The sequence below is a fragment of the Peromyscus californicus genome, unplaced genomic scaffold, assembly GCF_007827085.1.
Source record: "Peromyscus californicus insignis strain IS unplaced genomic scaffold, ASM782708v3 Scaffold_1__1_contigs__length_55948999, whole genome shotgun sequence".
Lineage (NCBI taxonomy): Eukaryota > Metazoa > Chordata > Mammalia > Rodentia > Cricetidae > Peromyscus > Peromyscus californicus.
The window spans coordinates 37,032,108-37,045,494 of NW_026294492.1; the positions used below are offsets into that span (position 1 = coordinate 37,032,108).

The following is a 13,387-nucleotide window of genomic DNA, read 5'->3' on the forward strand; positions in this document are numbered from 1 at the left end:
ACCAACCTGCCATGGTCTTTCCCAATCCAGTGGAATAGGAAATGCTCCAAGCCATGCTCCTATAAAACTAGAAATTGTAGTGATCTGAAGACTATTCTCCCAAATGGATGTAACTCTGCAAGACACAATACACAAGTTGTTGGCAATTTATATTATAATAGCTGGAAAATCACACAAGCACTAGCACAAATCGATGCTACACATGTTTTTCATTCACTTAACATCATCAACACCATTTGACATAGGAACATGAAGATGTATGTGCACTGTGAGAGACAGAAGATCACTGGAGTAACAACTAAGTCCTCTTATCACACCTCCTGAGTCCTTTCCCCACAGACAACTGTCATTTTCAAATTATGATATACCTCTCCAGAAAGACTGTGCAGGTCCAGATACACACACAACTTTATCTTAAAGTATATACACATATCTACATAAACGAAATATGTGTAAGTATGTATATTCCCAAATAAGATTTAACTACATCATGCTTTAAGCCCAATTTAGCTTTGTTTTCTGCAGGAACAGCTATAATAGTAATTCATTATATGAATGTAGAATGGTTTTCTTGACTCATCTTCTTCATGCTATATTTCAATCAATATGACTTCATCTATCTGACAAGGAACAGAGAACAAGAACTTCAAAGGATCCCATGATAGTGGACATGGTGGCACACACCTATAAACCCAGTGCTCAGGGCAAGACAGTGCTCAAGTAGTGACTTCAAAGCCAGAAAGGACTATGTAGTGGGGTCCTATCTTAAAACAAACAAACAAAAACACAGTGAATTTTGCCTACTATTCCTATATTAGGGTAAAGGGAAGGACAGAACTCTTGCTCCTCTCATAGTTCAGGTCTTGATTTCAGCCTTATAATGTGAATACTTAAGTCATTCTTATGCATGACTATATGACTATGTAACTATGACATGTAAGAGCATGTGTCTAGTTACAGTAAAGGCCCACAGCAGTGCAGTAAGTGGGGTCAAAGATCTGATTGCTTACAATGCATGGTGGAGTTAATTTGAAGTTAATGAAAAGCAGCAGCAGCATTTTCATTGGAAGCCCTTCCAATTATCGCACACAAAGTGTACAATAGTGAATTACAGACAGTCAAATGTCTGCCATAAACCAACTCTGTCCACCTGACAGTCCCACATCTAGAAGAGTCTTGTTTCTGTTAAAACTTGGGGTTGAGAGGAGGTGGTAGACAATCACCATGTATTCAAATTTGTATTACTGCTGGGCCTTACTGCTCTGGATTTTAAGCAATGCTTGTAAATGCTAGCCAGTTTCAACTAGCACCCAGCAGAAGGGAAAACTTCCTATTTTGAAGAGGAAATAAACTGGCTGAGTTAAATATAAAAAGTGACTTGCACTGTCCAGGTAACTTCTCAAAGGTAAGTTTTGACTGGGTTTGTGGCTGACAAGTGTTGACATTAACCACAACACAGAGTGCAATGTGCTGGAGACGGGAAGTGAGTGTGGGAGAGACTCAAAGCACACTTTACTCTGCTGGAGAGAGAGTTTACTCTTCTGCTTTCCCAGAAGAGGAAGAAGGTCATCAAGGCTTGAAGGAATAAGCAGTGCGAGACCTTAAGCTAGGAAAATGCACTGTGTAAGCGTACACATGTGATGCTGGATGAGGCCAAGAGCAAGACGGGAAACAGGCTGGAGAGATGGGTTAGAGGGTTTGGGGTTTTGTTATTGTTGTTGTTGTTGTTTTAAGATTTATTTATTGCGTATACAGTGTTCTGTCTGCATGTATGTCTTCAAACCAGTAGAGGGCACCAGATCTTATTAGAGATGGTTGTGAGCCACCATGTGCTGGGGATTGAACTCAGGACCTCTGGAAGAGTACCCAGTGCTCTTAACCTCTGAGCCATCTCTCCAGCCCGTGGGTTAGAGTTTTATACAATGTCAAACCAGGTGTGGCAGCTCACGCCTCTAGCTCCAGCACTAAGGAGGCTGAGACAGAAGGGATAGTTCAAGGTTAGCTTGGACTACAGAGCAAGCTCTAGTCCAACCTGGGATATAGTAAAACAATGACTTCATTGAGTATAGCAAAAACAAACCAACCAAACAAACTGAAAACCCCAGGAAATCCCTTTCCAGCCACATAACTTACTTATCAAGTTTATAATGCAATAGTTTTTAGGATAGTCAGTGTTACATAATCATCACCAGCCATACTTAGAATATTTTAATCACTATAAAAAGAAACTCTTCACCCATCAGCAACCACTCCCCATTTTGCCTTCCACATAGCCCTAAGCAACCGAGCTACTTTATGTCTGTGGATTTGCCTATTCTAAATATTTCACAAAAGTGAGCTCAAATGGCAAGAATTCTTTTACTGATTTCTTTCACTTAGAATACTCTTTTCAAGGTTCATCTACAGTGTAGCATGTATCAATACTTCATTCAGGTCAGTGGATCATACTCCCTTGTATGATAACTGCAGATGTTATTTCTCCATCCAATAGTTCATGAGCATCTGGGTCGTTTCTGCCTTTTGGTTATTAAAAATAATGCTGCTAGGAACATTTGTGTGCAAATCTCTGTGTGGATACATGTTCTCATCTCTCTTGGGAATATACCTAGAAGGAAACAGCTGGGTCACCTGCTATTTGAGGAACTGACAGTTTCCCAAAGCAGCTAAAACATCTGATTTTTCCACAAGTCATATGTGAAGGTTCCAATTTTTCTACATCTTCCTAATGATCTGTGGACTGCAATCATCCTGGGCAGTGTGGAATACCTCAATGCAGCAGACCTATGGTTAAGATGACATTAAAGTCATGCTATAGAAACCACTGAAGGATGTTAACCACAGTGATCAGAGCCACTGGAGAAAAGACACATGCTCTCCACATTGTTTCATTATTCCAGCAATTTGTAACCAACTTCTGTTTATTAAAATAAAAAGTGCAGACATCCAAAAGGTTGTTTTCAGTTTTGATTGTCTGGTGTAGCCATGAATGTTTGTGATCCTATATACAATAAACATAAAAAAATGGAACCAAGACCTATAAAACTATAAAAATTCTGTAGTCTGATTTTAAGAAAATGTATTTATCAAAATAACTTATGTGATGTCTTTAAAGTCAAAGACTACAATTAGAATAAATCTCCTCCCCTATCTGATTTCTACATCCTATAGAGATGTTTCCAATTATATATATATTCATGTCTCGTATTTCAAGATTTCCTTACTTTCTGCATTCTATTGTAGAAGTCATAGCTCCTTTTATCCACAGCTTTCCGTATGAACACAGGCCTGTCGCCCTCTGTCATCTCTTCAATACTAACCCTGCCCCCTTCAGCTGAATGGACAACAGTGTTTTTATCCTAACTCTGAAACACCAACCACAGAGCAAAGCACAATCACATGTCTTTTCTCTCCATAAAGACACTTTCAGTTTCCCCAGGCTGCTGGGAGAACTGTCTCTTCCCCTCTTCCCACCTGTTTATCTGCCTGTCACTAACTCTCCTCTAAATGTTTAAAAAGGAAACTCCCTCAACAGTGCTCTAGACACGTGCTTCCTCTTTCTCCTCCCCTCTCTTTGTGAGGTGCCTGGCTCACTCCAACCTGCTTGCTCTCAGCCTGCTGACAGCTGCTGTCCTCTGAGGATCCTGCACTGTCATCTTTGAATTTCTTTGTCTCTGGTCTGCTGCTTCGGGAATCTACTGCCTGGGTTCGGAGTCACATCTTGACCCATTCTCTCTCTCTTCCATCCCCCATCACTTTTCCTTCCCTCTCAAAAACAGCTTTGAGGACATGCTTTAAATCTGAAAATGACTTTATTATGATTGCGACAAATATTTTTTTTTTTTTAAAGACGTATTTATTTATTATGTATACTTTGCTCTGCCTGCATGTGTCCCTGCAGGCCAGAAGAGGGCGCCAGATCTCATTATAGATGGTTGTGAGCCACCATGTGGTTGCTGGGAATTGAACTCAGTACCTCAGGAAGAACAACCAGTGCTCTTTAACCACTGAGCCATCTCTCCAGCCCGCGACAAATATTTTGCCTTGGATTTTTGGAAGGTATCGTTCCCTTGGGTCCTGGTTCCCACCCAGAGGTTCAGTACCATTCTAGCCCTCCATTTCTACAAGTAATACGCTTTTCCCACTCTCTGGAAGAATGTCCAATCATCTCTTTATCCCTGGGTATCTTACATTTCACATACAGAAAAATTTTTGTCTTTTTGTTTGAATAAGAGTTTTTTTCCCAACTTTATCTCGACTTCTGTTTTGTTTTTCTACAGTATTTCATTTTCCCAGAGCTTTACTGCTGAGTATTACTCCCTTTGCCTGTCCGTGTTTTACAGATATATTAAAAAAAAAAAAAGTGGTCATCTTCTGTTCGTTCTTGTCTTTGTTTTTACCGAGTCCCTTTGGTTTTAGATTTCATTTGAGGCTAGATGGTGTAAGTCTAGCTTCCTGAAGGAGGGAAGGGTTGTAGGTGAGAGCAGACTCACTGGTGTGTAGGAGGTTCTTTTAAGCTTTATCTCGTGAAGAAGCTGAACAAATCTCAACATTAGGGTTAGCTGAAACGGCTGAGGCGTTGAGGGGTACAATTCCATTTCTCCACTTCTCTTCTTCCATTGTTCCACTTGTTCGTGTTACTTTCACAGTATCTTCTGCTCTGCACCCCTAATTCACTCAAATTTTTTTTTGGCGTAACGAGCCTCTTTCATACAAAAACTAATTCTTTCAATCAGGAGAACTGCCATCTTTAGAGTCCCTTGTGTGCTACAGAAGCACACATTAGTCTTACGTCTGTCTCTCCCTTGTCTCTGTATCTATCATATGTTCTCTAATTGCTTCATGCTTCCCAACTCCTTCCTTGTCCTCACTTCTTTTCATCAGCTCAAACCTTTCCTTCATGCTAAAACTTGATCTTCTAACTTGCCTTATGCTTCTTGATATTTCTTTCATTTTGTTTTGTTTTGTTGAGACAGGGTCTTTCTACATAGCCCATCCAGGAACTCACTCTGTAGACCAGGCTGGCCTTGAACTCAGAGATCTTCCACTGCCTCTGCCTCCCGAGTGCTGGGATTAAAGGTGTGCACCACCTAGCCACTTGGTGATATTTCTGAAATATGTATCATACAGGTGGTTTAGGTTCTGAGTTTATGGCACTGATTCTGCAATCTGGTCTTCGTCATTTTCACATCTTTGCTCCTTGTATTAAATGAATACACTTACTAACACTTTTCTGTGGTAGACTGTGTGAAATTTGCTTGGTTCGGGGTCCAGGGGTCTTTTCTCCGATCACATTATTCATCTGCCTGTGCATGTCTCTCCCTCCCCTATGCCCCACCACCCTCACTGCTATGTGCCATTTCTAGTGCCCTTGCTCACACGTCCCATGGGCAAGCTGGCCAGGCTACCTCTCTGCTCAGATACAGAACAAATGAATTCTCTCTGGGTCTGTCTTCTCAGCTCAACTGGCTCCAATTGTTCCTGTTGTCAATCTGCATTTTGAACGCTGGATGTTATTCCCTACCTGTGTTTAGCTGTTGTTGTTTCTTTTTTCTTTTTTTTCCTTTTTTTTTTTTTTTTAATCTTAAGGCAGAGGGAAAGAACAGCAAAGAACAAGGTAGATGCTATCTCTGTGATTCAATAATAATACTCAGCTGAAATATAGTAAATGGTGGCTCCATGATTCAAACTTTAAAAACTCCTGGCCAGGGTTTATACATCCTTTTAGAAACCAGATGAAGCTATTACGGTACCGTCTGGGTCCTTGGCAGCCTCAGGAGAAAGCAGCTCTTAGACTCATAAAAAGCAAGGCGCCCTGACAATGAGACAGGGACCGGCTGTTGTGTTGATGAGAAACTCTATGTAGCTGTACACACATTCTTCACATTGGGACCCTAGTTTGACAGTGTCAATCAGCTGCCGTTGATCCCTGAGTTCTACTCCAGCAATCTAGTTCACAGAAACCCTTGCCTAAGTTTTGTTGAAACAAATATGTACACCACATTACTTACAACTGTTCAAAGAAACCCTTGCTCAAGTTTGATGAAACAAAGATATAAATATCACCTTACTTACAACTGTGAAAATGTGATAACTTTCAATAGTAAATTAATCACAGAACAATTTTAATGATATGATGCTGAGACTAATTCAATCACAGTGACCTACTCTCCTTCTCAGTAATTAGGCTAGGAAGGTACAAGAAAGGGAAGCTACTGCCTTTTCCATCCTAGACCAAGGACAAAAACTGAAGAATCCCTCAGAATCACAGCCATGTCCTATCCAGAAGCGCCAACATCTATATTACAGCATCACCATATTCCTCCATGGTCAAAACAATAGAGGCTGAGGTTTCATTTCACTTAAAGATATGATAACTGAGGTACTATGCAAAAAGTGGTACATTTTACACATACACACAGGCAAAAATGTTCATAATATCAATGGAATAAAGTAAATTATAAGGCAATGACTCGAGTTAACTGCTTTTGTTTCAAAATTGCACATTATATGAAGAAACAAAGTTAGAGTACATAAAATACGTAATTATTGCTCCTTTAGTAGTGTTACTAGTCCCCTAACTTTCTGTTTCATATTTGAATTTTTAATGTGATCTTTATTTAAAATTTAATATGCTTTTACTACAAAAATCTATATGTTTTACTACTTAGACTAAAAAATACATACACACATGCATTCTTCTGTAACAAAGAAATGAGAAAAAATTGAAACCAGCAAATTCCTACTAACTTTGTGCGGGACCAATACTGGCTTATTTTCATTTCATAGGTTTCCATAATAAACTTGTCTAAAGTGTATTATTACCGCTAGTACTGTCATAATTATATAATATTTGCACATAGCCAATAAGGCCAAGAACAGACTATTACTATACTATGAATAAAATTTTAATGTAACTAAAGAAATGTTACAGATCACTCTTCGTGACAATAAGGCCTAAGTACCTGCCCATATTACTTGACTTCACTGAAATTCATTATGTTAAATATCTACTGAAATATGCCACTCTGAGTGCCTCCTGTATGTCAATGTACCAGTCATTGAATGCAATTAACAGTAAGCATGCATGCTTAGATAGGTTCTCATCAGGATAGGTTTAAGGATTTGATCTAAGGAAAGGGGGGGTACAACTCCTCCTGGTGGCTAACAATATTTTACATAGTTTTCAGTATAAACTTTCTCCACTGAATGAATATTAAAACCTTTGCCAAGTTTGTGTGACTACATTCAAACTAAGTTACCTACTTTTATATGAGTACATCTTACACTCTTAATGTCCATGGTAGTTTTCTCCAGATAAAATCTGTATCAATATAAAGATAACAAAAAGAGGCCTGTTTTCATCTACAGGTCAGGTGCACTGAGAGCTTTCACGTTGACAAGACTGCTGATCTGAGCGTCCTATCCAGGAACACATTAGCTCAAGTGACCAAGCTCGAACTCAGACAGTTAAACAACAGCATAAACAAACTGACAAGCCAAAAAGCAAACTTCACTACAAAACAGGCCTATGACAGGTTACTACTCTCCTTTATAAGAAGTCCGCAAGTGAAAAGAACACACTTCGTGATAATTACAAGTTGACAAACCAAATCAAACTCTTACAAATCAAGTGTACCCAATATTATGCAGACCAACAAGAAGCCGGCAAAATATTTTAAGAAACCAAAGTACTTTTTTGTCATCAGTTTCTTTACAAGAACATTCTCTCAGGGGTGGTTTCATTTACTTTTCTGGAATAATCTCATGGAAAAATCCTGTTAAATAGTAAAATTAAGTATGTCTAAATTTCCAAAGTATCAGAATTGATCCTTTACTCTCAGGATGTTAAGTCTCAATCTTCAAGCTCAAAATGTTTGCATTTTCAGCTCAGTACTGAATTTACATGAACGTGCAAAGAAATACATTAAACCTAGGGGCTGGAGGGAACTCGGCGGCTAAGAGCACCTGATGGTCTTCCAGAGGACCCAGGTTTGATTCCTAGCATCCACATGCTAGCTCACAACTGTCTGTTACTCCACTTCTGGGGGATCCGACTACCTCTTCTGGCCTCCACACACTAGGGGCACACGTCGTGCACAGACATATACGAAGGCAAAACACCCACACATGTAAAAATGAATAAGTAAATTAAAACTTAGTTATTTCACTTCAAAGTAGTGTAAATCGTTTATATTGATTTGAAGCTGGGTGAAATGTCAATTCAAAACAGACCTGTTCACCCTCAACATCTTAGGTTCATTTCAATGCTTCTAATTACACTAATGAATATAAAGACATGAAGACTTCTGTTCCAGTCCAATGACTGGTCCATGTGCACTCCACCCTGAATTAGCTGGCAAAGCCGTACTATTCTGTGTTAGCGACATACTACACTTGTTGGTCTGTATTTAAAAACCAAACAGAATCACTCAGACAAACTGTAGTCAGGGCTGGATATCCAGACAGATGCTCTCACTATTTGTTAATGCACTTGACAAAGATTTCTTGAACACGCTCTTTGATTTACTTATTACCTTACTCACTCTGGCAATAATTCACTTTCTTCTGATCATATTACATATGAGAATTCATGGAGCTAAGCAGCTTGTCTGAGAGGACCACCATGTAGGGAAGGGCATGAATCTGCCCTCTGACCTTGAACTACTAGCATCTTCTTATTTCTGGCCTCAAGTTCCAGCTCCATTGTTTATTGACTATAGAACTTGAGCCAGGCACTCATCTCATCCTGCCAGACTTCCAGAAACTTCATAAAGAACATGGTAAAATGTCTCGGAGGACTAACACAAAGTTTATGAACATGCTTTAAAGTTATTAAAATCTGTTTTCTGGTTGATTTTATTATTATTTCATGTCATATCCCATATAATAGTAAACAGAATGGTTTGTATTACAAACCAATTCTTTTTAGTCACCGTCCTCTAGCAGCTGACCAATGACCTGTTCGTCAACTAATTGCATGTTGGAAATCTTGGAAGGGTAGCTTTTATACTCTAGTGATATTTAGGTGGCATCTGAGAAACCTAGCAGCTTCCTATTACAGACCTAACTTTCAATAACCAAGAAATCAATTCAATATCTAACTCATTGTTCTCATTTGGAATAGGACTCAAATTTCACAAGCTAGCTAAAAAGTTTCAATGGAAACTCTCTCTAGCTTATCTACTAGCTTCTCAGATGCTTTCTCAGAGATGACCACTACTTCATCAACTTCTGCATTCTTCAGAGATCCACAGGTCTACCTCTTCTACCCTTCCAACCTCGGACATAACTGCTGCATCCTGTACACAAGCTCTAACCTTGGTGGATTTTCTGCTTGACCTAAGTAGTGCTGGGGATGTGGCTCAGTTGACAGACTGCCTGCCTCCCACACACGAGGCCCAGGGTTTAATCCTAACACCACGATCAAATATCAATGCATGCTCCAACATGAATGAACCTTGAAAACAGTATGCTAAATAAGAGAAATCAGTTACAAAAGATCACAAATTGAACTCATTTTATATGAAATGCCTAGTATAGGCAAACCGAATGAGATAGTAACAAAATTCATGGTTGCTTAGAGACATCAACAGGATAGCAATAAGGACGTAGAAATATACTTCTTTTTGAAGTGATGAAAATACCCTAAAATTGAGTCTGGTGATGGGTATGTATATCTGTGACTGTACTGAAAGCCATCTCATACATTTTCAGCAGGTGACATTTATGGTATGTGAATCGTATCTCAATATTGTTTCAAAAGTTTTTCTCCCATGAGCTGGCAGGATGGCTCTGCAGGTGTGTTGCCTAGTTTTTTGTCAACTTGACACAAGTTTACATCATATCAAGAGAAAACGCCTCCATCAGAGTGGCCTGTAAGCTAGCCTCTAGGGCATTTTCTGGATTGATGATTGATTTGCAAGGGCCTAGCCACTGTGGGTAGTGCCATCCTGGGCAAGAAGGTGTATAAGAGAGCCAAGTGAGCAAGCCAGGAAGAGAAAGCCAGTAAGCAGCATTCTTCCGCGGCTCTGCTTTAGTTCCGACCTTGAGTTCTTGCTCTGACTTCCCTCAACGATAAACTATGATTGGAACATGGAAGCAAATTAAACCCTCTCCTCCCCAAGCTGCTTTTGGTCACAGGGTTTTCTTGCAGCCAAAGAAACCTAACTAACACAGCAGATAAAGACAGTTGCTGCCAAACCTGTCAACCAGAATTCAATCTCTGGGGCCCATGTAGTGAAGGAAAGAATCAACCTCCAGAAGTTGTTCTCTGACCTCCACGCATGCCTGATGGCACAGCAGCGCCCACACATATATGCACACACGTGCATACACACACAAATAAATTAATTCAGAAAATATATGTAACTATACCTCCCAACTATATCAGTTTACTTAATGTATCATGAGCCATATTCATCCACATTTGGTGTTAATTCTTAGCCAGATTTCCAATAACTATCTTTCACTACTTCACAATAACTGACAAGAAACAAATTTCAAGTCTTTTCCTGGGAAAAGAATATTATTTGATGTAATATTTATGTGGTTTGGAACCATTTCAGTGTGAAACCGTGCTACCATTTTTATTAAGTTCCTAGCTTCTTCTTCTTTTTTTTTTGTCATTAATGAAGTCTCCAAGCATTATGTCTCTAACTCCATCCTTTCCCATATTGCCTATTTTGCAAAGTACAGTGAGTTGTAGAACACACAGGTCAAGTGACAGAAGAACAATCTATAAAACCAGATGACAATGTGTCCTCTAAATATATAACTAGACACAAAATTTAAAGCCGGCTAAATCACCAGTCTAAACAAACCATTAAAGTTTCAGCCAGTTTCCATATTTAAAATTTTCAAACTAAAATAAGCTAATTCCATTGGAGGTACTACGCTAACAATGTGTGTGTGGAGGGGGATATTCAGTTGTTACGCTTTTGTTCCTAGAAACTTTATCAGTAGACAGCAGTTTGGGGCGGGGGCGGGGGATGTGAAATAAAACACAGCATGACCAAATATAAAATAACCAATAGTCATTCCCAAAGAAAAATGTAACTTACGGAGACAGGGCACCCAGAGCCGTCCTCCGCTCTCCTTGAGCCGTGGATTTCCGAAGCACACAAACAGCCCAAGCTCACTTCAGTCTCTACGCCCCTCCAGCCCTGCAGAAATCTTTCCTGCTGCTGGTCTCATCAAATGCTCTATTTCTGACCCAATCCACCACAGAGCGGTCTCCTATCAGCCCGGTCTTTGTCACGCCCCACTCCTACAGCACTGACTGTGGGATTTGTACACTGGAGTCACTGGTCTGCTCTTTACATTCTTAACCCTTGAACACACGGCTCCTCCGTGTGATCTGAACATTCTGGAATCCACACAGAGCTAGTACAATGTGGAACAGAGTCAATGCTCAAGAAGTTTGGCTGCTGGGTTATAAATAAGTCAAAACCATGAGAACTAACTCACCGATTTTCTTAGTTAAAATTAACCATTTTCAGTATGTATTATCTCAATGGCTTTAAGGAAGCTAAAACTTTAACTTAGCTATGCTGAAAATATATGTATGGTAGCTACAGAAATGAAATCTGGCAAAGCTTGCACTCTCAGATCTTACCATAAAAAGACTAAACAAGAGATGGTTAGAAAAAGTATTTCTAGATTATGAACTTCATTTCTACATTATGAAATGCACAGAAGCAATTATACTTGTAGTACTGTCTCTTGTTAATGTGAAGGCAGGGGCTGTAGTTCTCTGTCTGGAGTTCTCTCAAACCGTCTACCTCCAGCCTCTAATCTCCAAGAGCACTGGCCCCTTTTGACATCTGGGAGAGCTAGACAATGCCTCAAAACACTCACAGGATGAGTACATCAACATGAATAGAAAATACTTCTTTAGTTCTTTTAAATTACTAATGTCACTAAAATACAAATTTTAAACTTACCCATTTCTACTGAAAACTCTTAGCCATGCTTTGAGGTTTGGTCCTAACAAACATAAGCAAGGTACTGTAGTAAAAGTAGACAAAATAACTGCAAATAAAAATGTTTCCAACACCGACCTAGGATAAAAAAAAGAAAAACTGTTAACTTTTCAGAAGTATTAGAGGTACATTTATTCTAAGCATGTATCATCTTTGTAAGTGCATTCACTATTCAAATATCTTCTTATACTTTACTCTGAAAAACTCCTGAACCCATTAAATAAGACTAAATTATTCTACTAGCTTTAAAAACATCCTAGAAAATTACATGGTTTTAATCATAAATTTTAAAAATGTTAAAAATCTGAAGATCTATACTGAGGCCTTCTTGCAAAACAAAACAACCAAAAAGCTCAGTTTTGGATAATTAGCTTTCTTCCTTAATAATCTCCAAAACTCTTAAAGTTGAACTGCTTTTCATTTAGCCACATGAAGAGACTAAACTAAAGATCACCAAGTTTTACCTCAAGAGTTTATGACTGAGGTCTAACAAATTTCATTCTGATAAAACCTTGAGCTATGGAACACATTGTCTATTCATTGATTCTCTTGAGATGGATTAGACAAAACCATTTTCCATGACTTTCCTGCCCTGCCTAAAATAGAATAATCTGTTAGTTTATTGCATGTATACAACTGTGTGTGTGTACCTGCAATTGCAGCTTTATGTGTGCGTGTGTATGTATAATCACTCATTTAACTATGATCATTTAATCATGGCTAAAATAAAACGTCTCATTTAACAAATATTTGTGAATTTAGTTTCCACTAATTTGAAATTCGTCCAGTTTTAAAGACTTAAATTTTAATATAAACATTGATATTTGATAAAGGAATCTATGCCCCTTAAGAACATAAATTCAGCTATTCTAGAATCATATTTGAGTCACTGAAATACTATATATAACCAATTTACACATATCACAATACTAAGTTGCCTGCATTTATCTAGGCATGTCCAGCTTGTGGCCCTCATCCAAGGATAGCTATGAATGCATCCCAAATGATAAACTTACTTACAACATTGTCATATTTTGGTAATGTGATCACAAGGTTCTTAAACACAGCTTTGTAGATGACCACATCGTGTTGTACTGTCAAAAGGTTAGACACCTAGAGGTTTTTCACAGCCATACATTTATTACTATTATATTTATATATATGATATATAATATATTAACAGTGTTTATGATGTATAGTTGGGTATCAGAAAGCTAAATAACAGAAATATGTGAAGAATTAAGTTGTCTCAATGGGTTGTTGGATATTTTTTTTTGTCTCAATATTTTTAACATAACAGTACTAAAATCAGGACAATAATAGTGTTTTCTACCTTGATCATTAATCAAACCCACTGTGGTTCCACTACAGTTGATAAGAGCTAGCATATCATTTAGTAAGTTAAT

At 38.6% G+C, this 13,387-nt stretch overlaps 1 protein-coding gene across 9 annotated transcripts in view; it reads right to left on the bottom strand.

Annotated features, from left to right (window-relative positions):
• Positions 1–13,387, bottom strand: part of LOC128115613 (phosphatidylinositol-glycan biosynthesis class F protein) — a 143,295-nt gene that overhangs the window by 12,521 nt on the left and 117,387 nt on the right. For 7 of the 9 annotated variants that reach the window (XM_052746487.1, XM_052746488.1, XM_052746489.1 and 4 more), the window contains 2 exons: positions 11,943–12,059; positions 7–115 (listed from right to left, as the gene is read on the bottom strand). In XM_052746487.1, coding sequence (XP_052602447.1) covers positions 7–115; positions 11,943–12,059 — 226 coding nt within the window. Of the gene's footprint in view, positions 1–2; positions 116–11,942; positions 12,060–13,387 lie in introns of all 9 variants that reach the window. The other 2 variants (XM_052746495.1, XM_052746493.1) reach the window with 2 other exon arrangements.